General features: G+C 37.0%; 1 protein-coding gene across 2 annotated transcripts in view; it reads right to left on the reverse strand.

Annotated features, from left to right (window-relative positions):
* Nucleotides 1-18,756, reverse strand: part of WDR26 (WD repeat domain 26) — a 42,833-nt gene that overhangs the window by 6,629 nt on the left and 17,448 nt on the right. For both annotated transcript variants that reach the window (XM_059069420.2, XM_059069427.2), the window contains exons 7-13: nucleotides 17,252-17,390; nucleotides 11,630-11,770; nucleotides 7,746-7,865; nucleotides 5,135-5,280; nucleotides 4,750-4,828; nucleotides 4,352-4,481; nucleotides 576-761 (exon numbers count right to left, since the gene is read on the reverse strand). In XM_059069420.2, coding sequence (XP_058925403.1) covers nucleotides 576-761; nucleotides 4,352-4,481; nucleotides 4,750-4,828; nucleotides 5,135-5,280; nucleotides 7,746-7,865; nucleotides 11,630-11,770; nucleotides 17,252-17,390 — 941 coding nt within the window. The remainder of the gene's footprint in view (nucleotides 1-575; nucleotides 762-4,351; nucleotides 4,482-4,749; nucleotides 4,829-5,134; nucleotides 5,281-7,745; nucleotides 7,866-11,629; nucleotides 11,771-17,251; nucleotides 17,391-18,756) is intronic.

The following is an 18,756-nucleotide window of genomic DNA, read 5'->3' on the forward strand; positions in this document are numbered from 1 at the left end:
TTTTACATCCACAGAAAGGAGGATAAAAACACTTCTCTACTTCTCTTACAGGGCTATGAAGATGTTACACACGACAGTGTATATAAAGGGCCTAGCAGGCTGCCTGGCACATAGGTACATGATACATTTTAGTTCCCTTCTTTTTCTCTATTGGTATTAACAGATATTTATTTTTAAGGGTAAAACCATAATCAAGATCATTCTAAAGTTGTTCAAATTTCATATACTAGCTAGTTTTCAAGGGTAAGAAAGTATTAAAATACTTTCTTGCGTGATGATGCACGATTTTCAGTAAAATTTTGCAGGTGGCAATACGAGCGGGATGTAAAAGAGGTGGCACGTTCCAGCTGCTTCTCCCCACTGTCACCAATAAAACAGACAAACAAAATACTGCTGTGTCTTAGATTAATTAAACTTCTGCGGAGTGAGATATAGTGTACAATCTCTAAGTGAGGGAAAAAAATCGATTGTATCCTACACTTTAAATAAAGTACCGCTTAAAAATGCTACACCTTTATGATAAGCAGGGCAACGTTTCATCTGGAGAAAACACGGGGATACCGTACGATGGTTACCTTCAATATTCTGGTGGTCTATAAAAGGCGCTGGTCCCCATATTCTAACGGTGCCGTCATCTGAGGCGCTGGCCATCATGGATGGGATCTGTGGGTTCCAGCTCACACAGTTTACGGTGCGTGTGTGCCCTGTCAGCTCCGCGATTGGCAGTTCACTACGTTTGTGCCAGATGTAAACCTTGTGATCTGAATAAACAGTAATTCAGAGAAAAGTCAGGGAGTTGTTACATATTGACAAAACCAACTGATTTTAAATTTACTGCTCATTACACAGAGAACGTATAACTTATTAGAACTTGAAAGGACAACAAAAACAATGAATAATTTAACAAATTACCTTTTGAAAAAAGCCATTTTAATAAAATACACATTTTTCCCTGTTACTGATGACTGACTAGCTTGCAAGTCACCACAAAATCTATCTGTAATATTCTGTATTACATAATATATAATCACAGTCAAGATCTTTGAATATAAACAAATCTAGGATAGAGACAGATTCTATGGAAATGAGAGGTGATAGAAAAGCAATGTATCCAAATTCAAATACAGCAAGTATGATAGCTAAATATTGAGTGCTTATAATGTACTAAGTATATTATTTAATCTTCACCACCATCATGAGGCGGGCACTATGCTTATCCCTTTTACGGATGGCGACTGAAGAACTGCAAGTTTAAGCAATCTGCTCATGGTTAACAGACGGTAAATGGTGAAACGGGTTGAAATCCAGGAGGCCCTGCTCAAGAATTGACTTGTGAGGCTAGACAGCATAATAATATGACTTTGTAGTAGTCTATTTGTAATCTCATGAAATGAACATAAAAAACAAAAACCCTGACAACTTTGTGATAAACTTATCTTCAAAAACAAAGTAAAACAAAACAACAGACTAGTACAGAGTAGAAGTTCAGAGTACGGGCTGTAGAGTCAGACTACCCAGTCCACACGCTCCCTGTATCACTGACCAGCTGTGTACCTTTGGGCACATTACCCACTCTTTGCAACTCCTCTGTAAATGGGGATCTGTACTTACCTCATCATGTTATGAGGATAAAGTAAGTCTGTACATGAAGAAGTGTTCTGAACAGAGTCTAGCACGTAGTAAACACCATGTATTACCACAAAGAGTTAATGAAATAGAAGTGATGGCTTTTCAGCAGAAGGCAGGATCTCAGGGTAAATTAGAAAAGTGTCCTATCTGAAGATCTGTCAATCGACTATGTGATCAATGTGGGAGCTTTCAGTGGGTGTGCCGCCGACTGAGGAAACTTCAGAGTGGTGGAAAGGTAATAAACTTGTGGTTAAAAAACAAAACAAAACAAACATGCCCTGGTTTCAACTTACAAAGATAAAAAGTTGGAACTGTTTCTGAACATTTTTTTGAGTATGTGAAGCAAAAGCTAAAAGGCACCCACTGAAGTACTGAATTTATCTTTCTTAGAGGGTACTTATTGTTCAATCATTTCTGAAAATAATTTTCTTTCAATAAAATAAAATTAGCAAAAGAAAAAGAAAAAGCCCAGACTAGCTATGTTTCCCCTTGGACAGAGCAAGTCCACAAAGAAAGATTACAGGCTTGAAAAGTGTGAATGCAACTGAAATCTGCCTACGTTTGGATTTGGGAACACATACCCGAGGAGGATATTTGCTGAACAGTCGGCAAAAATTAAGATTTGAAGTAGTCAAGGTCAGAATGACAGGCTTTATGATCAAGCTCTGCTTACTGTACGAGTTTAGGGAATCCAGTGCCTATGCAGAGGTAAAAAATAATACATTTCCAGCACAATGAAAAGGCTGGAGTAATGGCATAACTTTTAGGGGGAAAGGTTTCCTAATTGCTCTATTTTATACTGACATTCATATATTTGGGGATTTGGAAGGTTCTTGGAATATATTTCTGACAATAAATGACAAATGGATTACTGTGGTCATCTTGGGAGATAATATAGTTGCTATATCCACTTGGTGTTGAAAACACTTTTAGAACCATTCTAAACCACCTGAATCATGAGAATGTTAATCCCTTTCCATCACAGTTATGTTTCATTTTATCCCTAAGCAGAATATAATGTGTGGCTTAATTAATTACATTATTAATCAGGCTTAATTCTAAAGTTAGTTTGGGCTTAAAAAAAAAAAGATTGGCATCACTAGGGATAATGGTAGCAACACATATTTTTAAAGCACTTCTAGGCTACATATTATTTTTAGAAAGAGCTATAGGGGATTGTGAGGCATAATTAAGAGGCAAAAAGCCTACCAGAAGCAGGATTAAATAGAGCAAGGGGAAAGAGATCTTTGAGTAGGAAGAGCTAAAAAGCAGGTAGAAGGCTTAATATGTTTAGATCATATCAAATTAGAAGACAATGGAGAACCTAGAAAAAAATAACATGATTAAACTAACAGATAAAAAAGAGTTTTTGATGGGATTTTTTGTTACCTAGCAAACCACTCTTCTCTTTTCTCAATCTTATCTGACTGATTTTTTTTGGGGAAAATAAAGAATAGATAAATTCATATGCTTCATGTTAAAATCTAAATCCCTAAATGTCTCTTTGTCTTAATCCTTAAATACACCTTATACACAAAGGAAAAACTCATGTGTCACTTTGTGATCCTCTTAGCTACTGAGATCAGTTTTTTGTCAAAAAAGGGATAACAGAAACATCTTACACAGTAATTGAACATTACCAGGTGTTTACCAACATGGTCTACCTTGGAAAACTAGAATCCATTTTTTAAAACATGACTTAAATAATTTGCTGCTATAGTAGTAGAACAGTATAGTGGGTACTCAAGAAAATGTGTTGAATGAAAATTTTCAATAATTTGCCATTACTTATGTTTCTATCACCTTAAAACGTACACCAACTTTTAATACTGCCTCACTTATTTGTGCTTGCATATTTTAAACAATTTCTATTTTAAATCAGACTGACTAGTTTAGGCACATGCCTGCCTGAAATACCGATGTTATTAGACCAGAGAATAAGTTTATTCAAAAATGTAGTAGACACAATTCTATAATTTCAGCTTCTCTGAGACCATAAGAATCCTAAATTATTTTCTTTGGTCACTAAAGAAACACTGAAGATCTAACTATAGTCAATTTTGTCCAAGATCAGGTAAAACAATTAACCTTGATTTTTAAGATACTACTAACATCTGAAAACTATCAGTCTCATGAAAAAAAAGTCGGGGTTTCCCTGGTGGCACAGTGGTTAAGAATGCGCCTGCCAATGCAGGGGACATTGGTTCGAGTCCTGGTCCCGGAAGATCCCACATGCCATGGAGCAACTAAGCCCGTGCACCACAACTACTGAGCCCACAAGCCTAGAGCCCGTGCTCCACAACAAGAGAAGCCAACACAACGAGAAGCCCACGCACTGCAATGAAAAGGAGCCCCCACTAGCTGCAACTAGAGAAAGCCCGTGCGCAGCAACGAAGACCCAACACCAATAAATAAATAAATAAAATAAATCTATTTTTAAAAAGTCAACATACGAGAGAATAAAGATTTAACTAAAACTTGATTTGACACATGCACCAAACACACCTCCACATAGCCAAAATAGGCACTATTAATTTGTGACAATAGGAGGACTCAAATCATTCCAAGAAAAGGAAATTAACAGTGCACTGGATAAAAAGCTCATACAATTTTTGATTTAACATCTTGAATTTGTTTGGAGACATGACTATGTTCACAAGTTGAGAGAATTTTAGAACCTTCAGTCCATCAATATATGTGAACCAACAGAGACACAATTTACCTTCACTGCCACTAGCGATGAAGTCTTCATTATGGCCTCCAAAACATGAATGAATTGTATAAAACCCTTGTGTAACACCTTGATACTTTCTTACTAAAACTCTGTCTTGCAAGTCCCATAAATGAACTCCCTGTAAGCAAAAGAGAATTTAGGTATTTATTCTAACTCAAAAGAATTTTTAAAAGTTACCTGTGACTATCCCTTGCCTGATGAACATTTTCATTTTCTATTTATGCGAAATGCCAACTGAAAAATTTCTAGCTGACTCTACAAACTTAAGGATCAAACACATGCAGTGAAATTTAAGAATTCACAGAAATACTTGTTTATATATACTAAAAATCACAATAAACTTTAACTAAGCTAAATTTTTCTGAGAATTATGTTAATAAACTCACCTGAGTTGCTACATTTAACAAAGCTAATCGGCCGTTCTTTGAAATAGTAAAAGACATAATGGGATGATCTTCTTGTACTCTGTAACCAAAAAATAATTTGTCAAAAGAAACATACTAAGAATCAAGACATTCAAATTATCAAAATACAAAATGTTTAAGTATCACAAATTTTGTCTGTAATCACTATTATATACTATATTTCAGTCAAGAGAAAGAATCTGAGTTAATAATTACCAAGCACCACTTGACTATCCACCCAGATTACCAATCAAACCAAAACCAAAAACATAATAAAAACTATTTTTCTGAAGAAGCAAGTTCCACTACACTTTTATTTTAACATAAATCAGATAACTGTTGTTTAATGGATACAAAATATAGTTACATGTTCCTATCTGTAAGGTCCTCGAAGTTATATCCCCGAATTCGCTGGTGTGTATCTGATGCCAAAACAGTCTTCCCGTCACTCAAGCACCAAAGGCATTGCACTCTCACCCCTTCCCAGGAGTCAAGGAGATTACCATCTAAATCCTGAGGAAAAAATTACTGTTAACTCCATTATTGAAAAGCACTCAGAAAGCAAACAAAACCTAAAGAATCTCTTAGCATATCTTTTTGTAATGTTTGTCTTTTCCGGAGACTGATCTCAACCTAATTGTTCCATAAGTGTTTTTAATTATCAGAATTTGAATATAGGTCAAATTTCATTACAACAATACCTAAGGGGGAGGGGGAGAATCTGAGTAAATCTATCTTCCCTTCAGTAACCTACCATGCGTAGTTAAGTACAATAAATACAAAGAAAGAAAGAATCCTTAAGTTCTAAGGTCTCACAACTTTTGGAAAATAATTCAAACATTCCTTTAAAATTCACTATACTGGGACTTGTCCTATAATATTCACAAGTTGTGATATGGAAAACAATTACTAAAACATTAATTATAACTTTATAGAACTTAGGAATCTGTTATGACATTTTCTAAAAAGTCACCAAATTTGTCTAACGTGCTGAGCAAACCTCTTAGGATCATTATCTTATTGAACATTCAAAGCTCTGAGAAGCATTCCCATTCCCATTTTACAGATTAGGGAACTACCAAAGTCCTGTATCCTGAAGGTTTAAACACTGTACGGGATGGCAAAGTAAGCAGAAACATATATGCGTCTTGAACACAGGGAATTAAGAACTGATGGCTTAAATGCTAAAATGTACAGCATGGTGACTATAGTTAATAATACTGTATTGTATATGTGAAAGTTGCTAAAAGTAAAACTTAAAAATCCTCATCATAACAAAAAAAATTTTTGTAACTGTATGGTGATGGACATTAACTAGACTTATTGTGGTAATCATTTTGTAATACATACAAATACTGAATCATTATGTTGTACATTTGAAACTAATATGTTATATGTCAATTAGATCAATCAATCAATGCAGTAGAGTATTAGCCCATGGAGAGAAAGTCCAGAAATAAAATGCTAAATTAGTACATTACAATGGTATTGACCACTTGAAATAACTTTTTAAAAGAACTAGGGGCTTCCCTGGTGGCGCAGTGGTTAAGAATCCTCCTGCCATTGCAGGGGACACAGGTTCGAACCCTGGTCTGGGAAGATCCCACATGCCGCAGAGGAACTGCCCGTGAGCCACAACTACTGAGCCTGCGCGTCTCGAGCCTGTGCTCCGCGACAAGACAGGCAGCGACAGTGAGAGGCCCGCGCACCACGTTGAAGAGTGGCTCCCGCTTACTGCAACTAGAGAAAGCCCTCACACAGAAATGAAGACCCAACACAGCCAAAATTAAAATTAATTAATTAAAAAAAGAATTGGAAAATCATGGGTATATCAATAAAGAGTGTTGGGACAACTGGAAAAAAAACAAACAAAAAAAGAAAGAAATGGCTTACAACCATGCTGAGATAACATGACACTAGATTCCACGCGTCTAGCAGCCAGCTTAGTGAAATTGATAATTTGTAGTGGCTACATAGAAGTCTTTATGATAAATGACCTACACTGAATGATTTGATGGGATTTATTATCTTATTTTAGTTTAAAAAATCTAGAAGGGCCTACTAGAACCATGCTAGGTAGTGATATGAGATGTGGAATCTAGATACAGAGTAATGACGCAGGATTTGTATCACAGTCTACCTTGTCATAGACTTTTTACCTATTAATTTTTATTATCCCAACACTCCAAGATTAACAGGGCAGGTAATGATTAGAAGATACCTCAAATAAAGACCGCAAAGTTTTCTGGTAACACTCATCATCACTTTTATTCCTCAAATATTTAAAGATAGTCTCCTCATGAAATTCAGCATTTTTTTGGGATACAAAAAAATCCAAAGGGTTAAAAAACCCCAAAGAAATTAAATACTAAACCTTTTTGTCCCTACACATTAGAAACTTATTTAAAAGAACAAAATGTTTAGTAGGACAATTTTTTTTAATGTTTTACTGAACTCAAAGCCTATATTTTGGGCTTCCCTGGTGGCGGAGTGGTTAAAAATCTGCCTGCCAATGCAGGGAACACAGGTTCGAGCCCTGGGCTGGGAAGATCCCACATGCCACGGAGCAACTAAGCCCGTGAGCTACAACTACTGAGCCTGCGCGTCTGGAGCCTGTGCTCCGCAACGGGAGAGGCCGTAACAGTGACAGGCCCGCGCACAGTGATGAAGAGTGGCCCCCACTCGCCGCAACTGGAGAAAGCCCTTGCAGAGAAACAAAGACCCAACACAGCCCAAAATAAATAAATAAATAATTTTTTTTTTTTTAAAGCCTATATTTTGTATATGCACTTGAAATGGTTAAAAAAAGAAATCCACAGAAAGTTCTACTGGACAGTGCTTTTCCAGAAAGATGGCAAAGCAGCTCTTCATATAGTATATTTTATAAAAGATATCAAGTCAAAAGAATTCTTAATTTTTACAAAACCAAGTTTGCTTTTAAATAAGCAAACATTTGAAAGAGGGCACTGAATACTCACACACTGATAAAACTGCCCACGCTGACCTCCAGTCACAAAGCGTTTCCCATCTGGATTCCAAGCCACACTTGTTAAACTGTCTTCATGAGACTGGCTCATTTTTGTCCTTAGCTCTCCCGTCTACAAGGAAATAAAACTGTTGATGAGATCTTCAAGATACTCTTCTAAAGGAAATGTACAAAGGAAAAAAAAAAAGATAGTAACTGGGATATCTGCTTAGTTTAATACTTCTAATTAGAGAAATAAACTGTTTAAATTGCCCTCAGAGAAAGAGACTATAGCACTCAGAAGAGAAATTAAGGACTTGAAGGAAAACTCAGGAGTCAAACAATGCCTGGCGTATGTGATCCAAAGAAGAGATGAGATGAACTCCAATAGAACTCTTGTCTTAAATCAATTGCATTCATAAATTAAAACATGTAATTTTTCCCAAGTAAGATAATGAAATGCCCAGTACTACATACCTATTCCTTCTGAGTTTCCACATCTCCTTAGTTCATAGTTCTTTATAAATTTTATTCTAATTGCAGTTCATGCAATTAGCAACTCCTTAAGAACACGATTAATAGGCAGAAAAACTATGCCCTTAAACTAGGCCAAGAGTGTAGGCAATCTAAATTATGTTAAACTTCATATTCAAGATGCTCAAAATGTAGTAGGGAAAATGTGAAGAGAAAAACAAAAATTATTTTTCTGATATATAACTTTATTTCATTTAAAAGTAACAGAAAAGAATGAAGAACTTTTGTACTGTTTAGCACAGTCATTTTAAAGCATTCCCAACTAAGCAAGACTAGTTGATTACAACCCTCAGATATCCTCCTGTTATTTTTTCTAAGTTATCCAACTTAGAAGGTAGACACATACCATTTAATTTAGTCTTGATTCCATTTTGCTCATGGATTAGAAACAGGATCTGAGAGATAATAGCTGCCCTTGGTACAATAAAAAGTACATGGGCATAATTTTCCTGTGAGAAATGGGTAATCAAAAGTAAAAAAAAAAAAAAAAAAAGTGCATGATCAGGAAATGGGGCCAAGTAATAGAAGCAAAGAGGGTGCAAAAACCAGAATGTTTCCCCTACACTGAAAAAGAAAAAAAAAATTCGGCAATCTTAAATCCTTCCCCCATATTGTTAACTGCTCAAGTCACTATTTTGGGGGGTTGCTCGATATAAACAGGTAAAAAATAAAAGTTTAGAAACACAAATACATATGCAACAGCTAAATCCTCAGCATTTTCTATTCACAAATATGTTAATACACTAAGTTGTGAAGGCAGAAATGGTCTTTTTCTCTGTTATGCTCAGGACCGTGAGTGTATGAGGCCATTACAGGTATCCCCTGCTTTTCGAAAGTTCACTTTCCGCCAAGTGGCTTTCACAAAGACCTACATCAGTACCTGTTGTTGCTAACCAAAAGACATCCGAAGAGGATTTTTGCTTTTACAAAAAAAGGCCGTGAAAAGGGAAAGTAGTGTTCAGTGTTTTGCAATGAGTTGTCACAGAGGCAGCACAAACCCTGAAGAGTGAGAGTGGCATTGCAAAGGCTCCTTGCCAGGAACTACGCTCAGCATCTCAGCATCAAGCTGCCGTGGCTTTGAACTATGGAAGCGTCTGTGCTTTATCTTGATTTCTTTTGTGCATCCATTAGTCAGATGTGTCCTAAGGTTAACTGCTTCTTCACTTTACGCCAGGGGTCCCCAACCCCCGGGCTGCACACAAGTACCAGTCCCTGGCCTGTTAGGAACCGGGCCGCACAGCAGGAGGGGAGCGGCAGGCAGGTGAGGGAAGCTTCGTCTGCTGCTCCTCACGGCTCACGGCTCGCAGTACCGCCTGAGCCATCCCCTTCCCCTACCCGCCCCATCCGTGGAAAAACTGTCTTCCATGAAACCGGTCCCTGGTGCCAAAAAGGTTGGGGACCGCTGCTTTACGCCATTTCAGCTTATGAAACATTTCACGGGAAACTCTACTTTTCAGGTAGCAGGGGAAACCTGTAATTAGGAATCTACCTAAAAACACAAAGGAGCAATTTGAAAACTGACTTAAAAGAACCACTCTTTTAGAACAAGTCTATGTAACATAATGCACAGTAAAACAGTTAAGCTAGAACATAGTTTAACTGTCCAGAAATTCAAAATTGACTCAAAGGAAGACTACACAGGCCCTATAAATTGAGTATTATAGGATTATGACTATGTACCTCTCCTCCCTTTGAGGGGGGAAAAAAACTTTAATGGAAAAAAAAAATTGTCGTTTAGGTCAGATTCACTTCAAGCCTGTTTCACTGAGAAGCCACCCAATCTATTCTGTGCTTTGCCACCCCCCACAAGCCCAATCACAAATACAACACTGATTCAACACTGGTTTGATAAAAATGGCATAAAGACATTTTGGGAACAACTGAGGATTTTAAAATTATGAAATGAATATTCGACATGAGAGAATTAAAGTTAATGTTCTTAGATAAGATAATGGCATTTGATTATGTAGGAGACTGTTATTTTTTAGGAGATAGGTGCTTAAATATTAAGGAGTAAAATATCATCTTAATTTACTGCCAGATGTTTTGGGATGGATATATATATATATATATATATAAGTATGTACATTTGTATGCATACATGTATGTATGTATGTACACACAATATGTAACAAAATGTTAGTAACATCTGTTGAATCTAGGGTGGCCGGCATATAGGTCATCACTGTCATCACTGTACTCATCTTTCAACCTTTCTCAGTGTTTGGAAATTTTCTTAATAAAAAGCTGGGTTGAAATAGAAATCTCACTGTAGAATTAGATTTATGGCGCATCATCTTCAGGTACATCTTAGTATTCATCTGTCCTCTATACCATCTTATTGTTTGAGTCATTTCTATGGAGCTCTATCTTCACTCTCTTGGTAAAAATCAACTTACTTATAGGTCCTCAAACTCAAAACCATATCCCATCAACTTACACTTTTACACCCAAACCCACAGCCTGAACTATTCACCTGCCTAGAGGTTAAAAAACCAAAGAATGGGACTTCCCTGGTGGTCCAGTGGTTAAGATTCAGTGCTTCCACTGCAGGGGGCAGGGGTCTGATCCCTGGTCGGGGAACTAAGATCCCACATGCCGCGCAGCGCAGCAAAAAAACCCAAACAAACAAACAAACAAAAAAAACAAGAAAAGAAACGTCTGTTATTAAAAAAAACAAAAACAAAAAACAAAAAAAAAACCCTTCCTCCCGCAAAATCACCTAACCAGTCACCTTATAGAAGTTTAAAAAATAATTTTAAATGATAACTACAAGGTTTCCAAAATAGAGTCTGTAGAGAATGGAGTGAACTTAGGGCTGAGTTTTTCCTAAAATGGGACCCTAGATAAAGTGTTCAAGTTTTCATTTAGAAACTGTAATAAAACCCTTAATAATAAGTACTGAAAACGTAATTTAAATTTACTAAACGAGATTGGAACATTAAATATAGGCAAGGAGATGGTGCAATTGCCATCAGAATGGAAAATTTGGTATAATGTCAATGTTTTCACACTTGAAAGGTAAGTTTCGTGTACAATTGTGCAACTGTAAAACAACTGTAAAGTCTTTTTTGAGGTACAAAGTACTACAGTAAAGAGTACAAATTATACACTACAAAGTACAACATCCCTAAAAATACCGGCTGATCATTCTGTCAAAAATGCTACTATGCTCAACATAATATTTCAATTTAGTATAAATCTGGACACCTGGGTTCCATTTGACAAATTATCTTTTACAAGAGATACATCATGGTAATTTAGGTTGAATGATGCTGGTCTACAGACCATGAATAAAGTTACAATGAACACATGCAGTATGACTATACTTTGAAGAATAAACCAAGGAGGAAATTTGCTCACTTGTACATTCCAAAGCCAAAGCTCAGAGCAGTCATCCGGGCCACAAGCAACAAGATAGGTGTCATCTGGACTCCATGCAATGTAAGAAACACCGTAAGCATGTCCTTCTAAAGTTTTAAGCAGTTTTAGCAGGTGTGTATCCTAGGAGGGAAAACAAGACAACTTAGTTAACTCCAATTCCTAAAGTCCCTGGTTTTTAGGCACAAGAACTTAAACAGCTGCCAAGATGCACTTTGATAATATAATTTAATCTGAGGACATTTCCACAGATTTCACCAATTTCCCCTGCAACTGAAGCTCTAACAGCTTGCTTCATAAAGACTCGTTCATGCTGCAGTATCTGTTAAGCATCTACTACACACAAGGGCATTGTGTGCTAGATGGAAATAAAGATGACACAGACCTTGTCCTTATGAGGCTTTCAAGGAAACTGAAAACAGGTATAATAGAAGCTAACCCCCTCCTTTTAAAGACAGTTTTAGTGAGATATAACTTACCATAAAATTCACCCTTTTTAAAGTATATGATTCAGTGGCTTTTAGTATATTCACAGATTGTGCAACCATCACTACTACCTAACTTGAGAACATTTTCATCACCCCAAAAAGAACCCCCATACTCATTAGCAGTTATTTCCCATTCTCCCTCCCTCCAGCGCTGGCAACCCGACTTACTCTATGGATTTGCCTGTTCTGGACAGTCCATATAAATGAAATCATACAACATCTAAGTCTTTTGTAATTGGCTTCTTTCACTTAGCGTGATGTTTTCAGGTTCATCCATGTTGTGGAATATAACAGTACTTTATGCCTTTCAGTTGCTGAATAACATTCCATTTTACGACTACACCGTATTTTGCAACATCTGGATTGCTTCCACTTTTGGGCTATTATGAATAATGTTGCTACAACTATGTACGAGTTTTTGTGCAGACCTGTCTTTATTTCTCTTGCGTCTATAGATAGGAGTAGAATTGCTGGGTCATATGCCAACTCTGTGCTAAACATTTTGAGGAGCTGCCGTACTGTTTTCCAAGTGTTTGAACCGTTTTTCACTCCCACCAGCAGAGCTATCACTTATTTAGTGCTGATCAGTAATAGCACTATCCACAAACAATATCTCATTTAAACCTCATAAATCTAAAAGGTTAAGTATTAATTCTCCTCTCCTGTATTTCAGGGAAGGAACTGAAGGTGCAGAAAGGTTACAAACTTGCCTTTGTTGATACCAGGTACCACCAGGGATTTGAACCTGAGGTGCCCAACTCTGAAGCTTTACAGGATGAACTATATATAGTGCAAACATTGAAGTGGCAAGTGACAAGACTGGAAAACCTGACATCATTATTTTAGGCTAAAGGGTTAAATTTTATCCTGTGAGTGAAGAGCCACTTATGATTTTTAAGCTTGGGAATACATAATATACTTGGTTTTAGGAAGAGAACTCATACAACAGTGTGGAAGATGAATCAGAACGAAGAGACACAGCATGAGGACCCCCCTAGTGAGCCAGCACAGCAGCCATATAGTTAAGACCAAAAATGAGGCCCTAAACTAACATGTCAGGACTGAAAGAGGTCAGATCAAAATACACACGGGACATAAAACTGACATGACAGGATGAGACAAGAAATGTTCAAAGATAACCTCTAAATTTCTGTTTCAGGGGATAAGGATGGATACGGACAGTGAATAGAGGAAGCAGGAATTTGGCTAAAGACTTACGGACCACTTTTAAGCCTGGGGGAAATTCCAACGGTGATGACCCACAAGCAGTTAGAAATGGGTCTGGAACTAGCCCGCTAAAACAAGACTGGGAATTTGTTTGACAAAATTCAACAGCTCACAATGTAATTACTTCTGACCCTTCTTCGGAAAGATGACAATAGGTATGGAGTATCAGATCACAGTACCATTAGGTCAAAGTGGCTTGCATAATTTAATAAGCAAGTCAAGTCTTTTGGACTAGTTCAGGATCTTCTAGAAGCAAACTTTCATTCATAGTGGTGCTAGATCTACACAAAGATTTGCTTCTAAACTAATGACAAACTACTAGGACTACAGAAGTATTTAACTCAAAAACTAAATGTCCATCGACAGATGAATGGATAAAGATGTGGTACATATAATACAATGGAATATTACTCAGTCATAAAAAGGAATGATATTGGGTCATTTGTAGAAATGTGGCTGGACCTAGAGTCTGTCATACAAAGTAAAGTAAGTCAGAAAGAGAAAAATGAATATTGTATATTAACACATATATGTGAAATCTAGAAAAATAGTACAGACGAACGTATTTCCAGGGCAGGAAGAGAGACGTAGACGTAGAGAATGGACATGTGGACACAGTGGGGAAGGAGAGGGTGGGATGAATTGGGAGATTAGGTTTGACATAAATACACTACCATGCGCAGAACAGATAGCTAGCGGGAACCTGCCGTGTAGCACGGGGAGCTCAGCTTGGTGCTCCGTGATGACCTAGACGGGTGGGATGGGGGGAGGGGATGGGAGGGAGGTCCAAGAGGAAGGGGATATATGTATACATACAGCTGATTCACTTCGTTGTACAGGAGAAACTACCACAACATAGTAAAGCGATTACACTCCAATTAAAAAGAAAAACCAAAACCCCAAAACTAACTGTTTCATGCACATTAATTAAAAAATACAACCCTGTAAAACAGGGGTCCCCAACCCCCGGACCGACACCGGTCTGCAGCCTGTTAGGAACCAGGCCGCACAGCAGGAGGCAAGCGGCGGGCGAGCCAGCGAAGCTTCACCTGCCGCTCCCGGTCGCTCCCCATTGCTCGCATCCCCGCCTGAACCATCTCCCCCCCGTCCCCACCCCGTGGAAAAACTGTCTTCCACGAAACCGGTCCCTGGTGCCAAAAAGGTTGGGGACCGCTGCTGTAAAAGAAGAAGTTGAAAACAAATGAGAATATTAATATTGTATCTTCCGAAGTACAATATCTCTATAGTAAGTTATTCCAAGCCGTAAATACTGTGTTCATGGAACCCACTTAACTTTGCTTGGATTTTGGGCAGGGGAATTCCTTTTGGGGGGCAAAGGTAAGAAAACCTGTTAAAGGAAACTAGGCATTGGAATCACACCAATTGAAATCTTAAGGTTCTCTATACATTCTTTTTTCTATCCATTAAAAGTACACACATATTCCAAAAGAGCACCAATTTTCTTAACAAGTTTTTCAAATAGTCTTTGACACAGACATAACGAACTATCACGATACCAAAGTCTATGACTGTAAGCATTAACTCTGCATTTCCCCAGCTAATCTGGCCATAAAAGCCCTTTACATATAACACCTATTAACATCTTACATAAACAGTATTCTCACAGAAACACTTTGGGAAACATTGGCATAAAAGTCTGAACTCCTTAGTGTACAAAGATCCTCCTCGATCTGGTTGCGACTTACTTCACTAACCTCATCTCCTAGTCTACAAAATCTCTTTGTCCAAATGTCCAGCCACATTACCTTTCACCCAAGGACCAGGTGTAACTGGTTTTGCCTAAATAATTATTTACTTCTCCTTCACCCAAGACTTCACTTGTCTAAACTTTCCCTTGCTTTCCAGTTCCAGCACACTGTATTATCAGGAGCCCAGGGTGACTTCTCTCTATCAAAAGGCCTGGCACACAGCAGCGTGCCACTCAATAAATACTTGCTAAACAAAAGGGACTCTTACACACTGCTGCTAGAAGAAAAAACATAATAAAAAAAGTTTTGATATTGTTGCTTTCTTTTCAGATACCTTGCAAATAACTACTGAACAAAAATACTCCTCATAATAGTATTCAAAGGCTATGATTGGATTCCAACCTATTTTTCTAGTCATTTTTCCCATGCTTTGCCTTAGTCATCCTATTCTCTTACCTGGGGGTGGGGAGAGAGGAAGGGAAGGTCCCTCTCTTCCTTTTCCTGTCTCCACCTGTGCTATGCACAGCAAGCCTCAAATGAGGTACTCCTAACCTGTGAAGCTACTTGGTGCTTTCACAATACTTTACATATATTGTATGATTCTTATTTCAATGTATTTAATTTCCCTTTCTAAACTGTGTATTCCTTTCACAGAGGTTCTTAACCTGAGATCTAAAGGAGTCATCCAGGGATAGAAGCAGCAGTCCTTTACTTGAAAATGCACACCTTTATTTTCACTAACCACAGACTGAAGTTCAGTTATTTCCTTCCATCTTGAATGCAGGCACTTAACAAGCAAGGTAGTATCAAGTATTGTATTAGGTCGTATTAGGTGACTGTTAATAATGGAAATCTCAAATATCTTCAAATCATATTATGGTTGGTGCAGGTATCTCAAAATATTATTTGTGCTTGTCACTACTTCAAAATTCTATCAGATCTGCTGCTAGAATTTGTTACTTACTATGTTAATAAAAAAGCAGCATTATTACTATACTGTTATCTGTTTTTGTACTATTTTGATAACTATATTTCAATATAATTGGGTTTCCTTTGTAGTTAATACATAATATATACTTGGGCTTCCTATGTGTTTTGGTTTATGCATTTAAAAACATTATTCTGAGGAGGAGTCCACAGGGTTCAGACTGCCAGAGTACATGGTACAATGAAAGGGAAAGAATGCCTGATTTAAGGCAAAGAGTAGATCTTATTTACCTTTCTTCATAGCGTATTGCAGGTACACAAGAATTGATGTATGCTCTCAAATTTGATTCTCTTCTTTTTAAAATATTTCCTTCTATGGCCCCCTTTCTCTATTTTTTCAACATAGAAGTTCAAAACTTTATTGTGGGCTAATATCATATTCTAATTCTAAATTTTAAAATAAGATTATTTATAATTTCTGATTTTAAGTGAATGACTCCTATACCAAATACATCTCCCTAACCTATTTGAAGTCATGTACTTCCTTGATTGCTCGATAAATGTTTAACTGGCTGAAAGAAATGGAAACACTTATTTCTACAAATCTGGTTATAAACAAAGACAAATCTAATTTTACAGAGAACTTAGAATTTTAAACCCAGAATACAGTACTTTTCGTATGTATCACTGGGGGAGGAAGAGATGGGGGGTGTTTAACAGAGGTTCCACAAATTACAGAAGATAATGAAGGGCTTCAGAAGGCAAAATGGTAACGAGTCTTTTCTAACCAGTGACAGAATGGACACTGTATTAATCTGTAAATCAAGTATTAACAAAGATAACAAACTGGCAGAGACATTAAGAGCAGTAGGTCTGGAGTAAAAGTATTCCTGGATTTAAGTCTAACTCTGCCACTTATAAGCTGTGAGGGCCTGGGCATTTAACTTTTATCTTGGTTTCCTCATCAGAAAACAGGAGATATTAGAATCTCACAGCGTTATTCAGAGGATAAAACTAGATAATGCACGCACAGACTAAGTACAATCCTAGCACATAACGTTCAACAATTTTGATAATATTAATCTGTATATATTACCTAAACAACACAGAAAGAGATAAGACACGATAAAGATGACAAAAAATGCTCTTGGAAAAGAATGCTATTTATATACACATACTTTAAAAATATGTACTCAATCAATCAGATTAAAAACTACTTTTTGCAATCTAAACACTCATACTGGAGTACATACCGGATCAACTTGCCATATGATAACTGTCGTATCTTTTGATCCTGTTGCTAGTTTAGTGCCATCGTTAGAGAATTTACAGAACCACACTTCATTACAATGCTCCGTAAGTATCTGCTGAGTATAACATGGGAACTGCCTCCTAAAACAAATAAGTCCACAAGTAATTATTCTTTTAAAATAGATTAAGAGTAATAATAATGAAAAAGGTTAAACAACTGATGAAACTTCTTTGAAGACCAAAATCTTTCAAAATAAGATATGAATGCATTTGTTAAATCCTAAGAATCACATTTATATTGGTTATATTGAAAAAGAAAATACTATAACATTAGTCAAGGCTATCTTAGGGGAAATCAGTAACCTAAAGTCTGCTTCAATTTACAATTTATCCTTTCCCCCCAACCCTCAAGATTAAAGAGAATTTTTGGTCTGATTAAGTCAATTCATATAAATAAAAATTAACAATCAGGGCTTCATATTTGTCTGTATAAGTGGGCTGGCATCAGGCTGTTCTAGAAGAAATAATGTACATTTCCATTTATATAAAAGCAACTTGGCGTAACAAACAGGACAGGCCCTGTAGCCAGACAATTTTGGGTCACAAGCTTTAATATCTTTGCCAAGTCATTTAACTCCTCGAGTCTCAGTTCTCTCATCTATAAAAAGAGATGAATATATACCTAACAAGGTTCTTAGGGTTCCTGTAAGGATGAGAAACACATCTGAAGTTGCTGGAATGTAACAGCTATTCAAAAGTGATTACTAGTATTATTGTGGGGACAGCACAGGAGAAGTGCAATACATGGTAGAGGCTGCAGTGGTCAAGAGTAAAGCCTTAAGAATGGGAGCAGTAGAGTCTGAGAGACTTAGGTTCAAATCCTGGCCACTTACTAGCTGTGATCCTGGGAAACTTATTTAATCTCTCTAAATATCAATTTTTCCAGTCATAAAGACAGACAAGGGTACTTGCATTATAGAATTCCTTTTACAAGGATGAGATAATGAATGTAAAGCATTTAGACTGAGTCTGATGCTCAGCCAGTACTTTGTAAGTTGCAGTTTTTATACATTAAGGGTAAAGAATTCTATGATTAACTTTCCTAAGTTAAAGAGGATAACATTATCCTAAGAATGACTATTCTCATTAAGCACTCACTTTTAGAAACCATTCTATCCTTTTCCAGTTTCTACATCAGAACTGTCCAGTAGAGCTTTCTGTGATAATACCAATGTTATATAACCGTACTGTCCAATCTGATAACCCTACCTGTATGTGGCCATTGAGCACTTGAAAGGTGGCTAGCGCACTAGAAAGGTGGCTAGCACACTTGAGGAACTTAGATTTTTTTCATTTAATTTTAATTTGAATGACTCTTCCTTTACATTTAAATGGCTACATGTAATTAATGGCTACTGTTGGGACAGTACAGATCTGTATTATAAAAAAGTTACTTAAACATTAATGGGTAAACTTTTAAGTTTGTTTTAAAAAATGGTCTTCCTTA

The sequence above is a fragment of the Kogia breviceps genome, chromosome 1 (genome assembly GCF_026419965.1).
Source record: "Kogia breviceps isolate mKogBre1 chromosome 1, mKogBre1 haplotype 1, whole genome shotgun sequence".
NCBI classification, from domain to species: Eukaryota; Metazoa; Chordata; class Mammalia; order Artiodactyla; family Physeteridae; genus Kogia; species Kogia breviceps.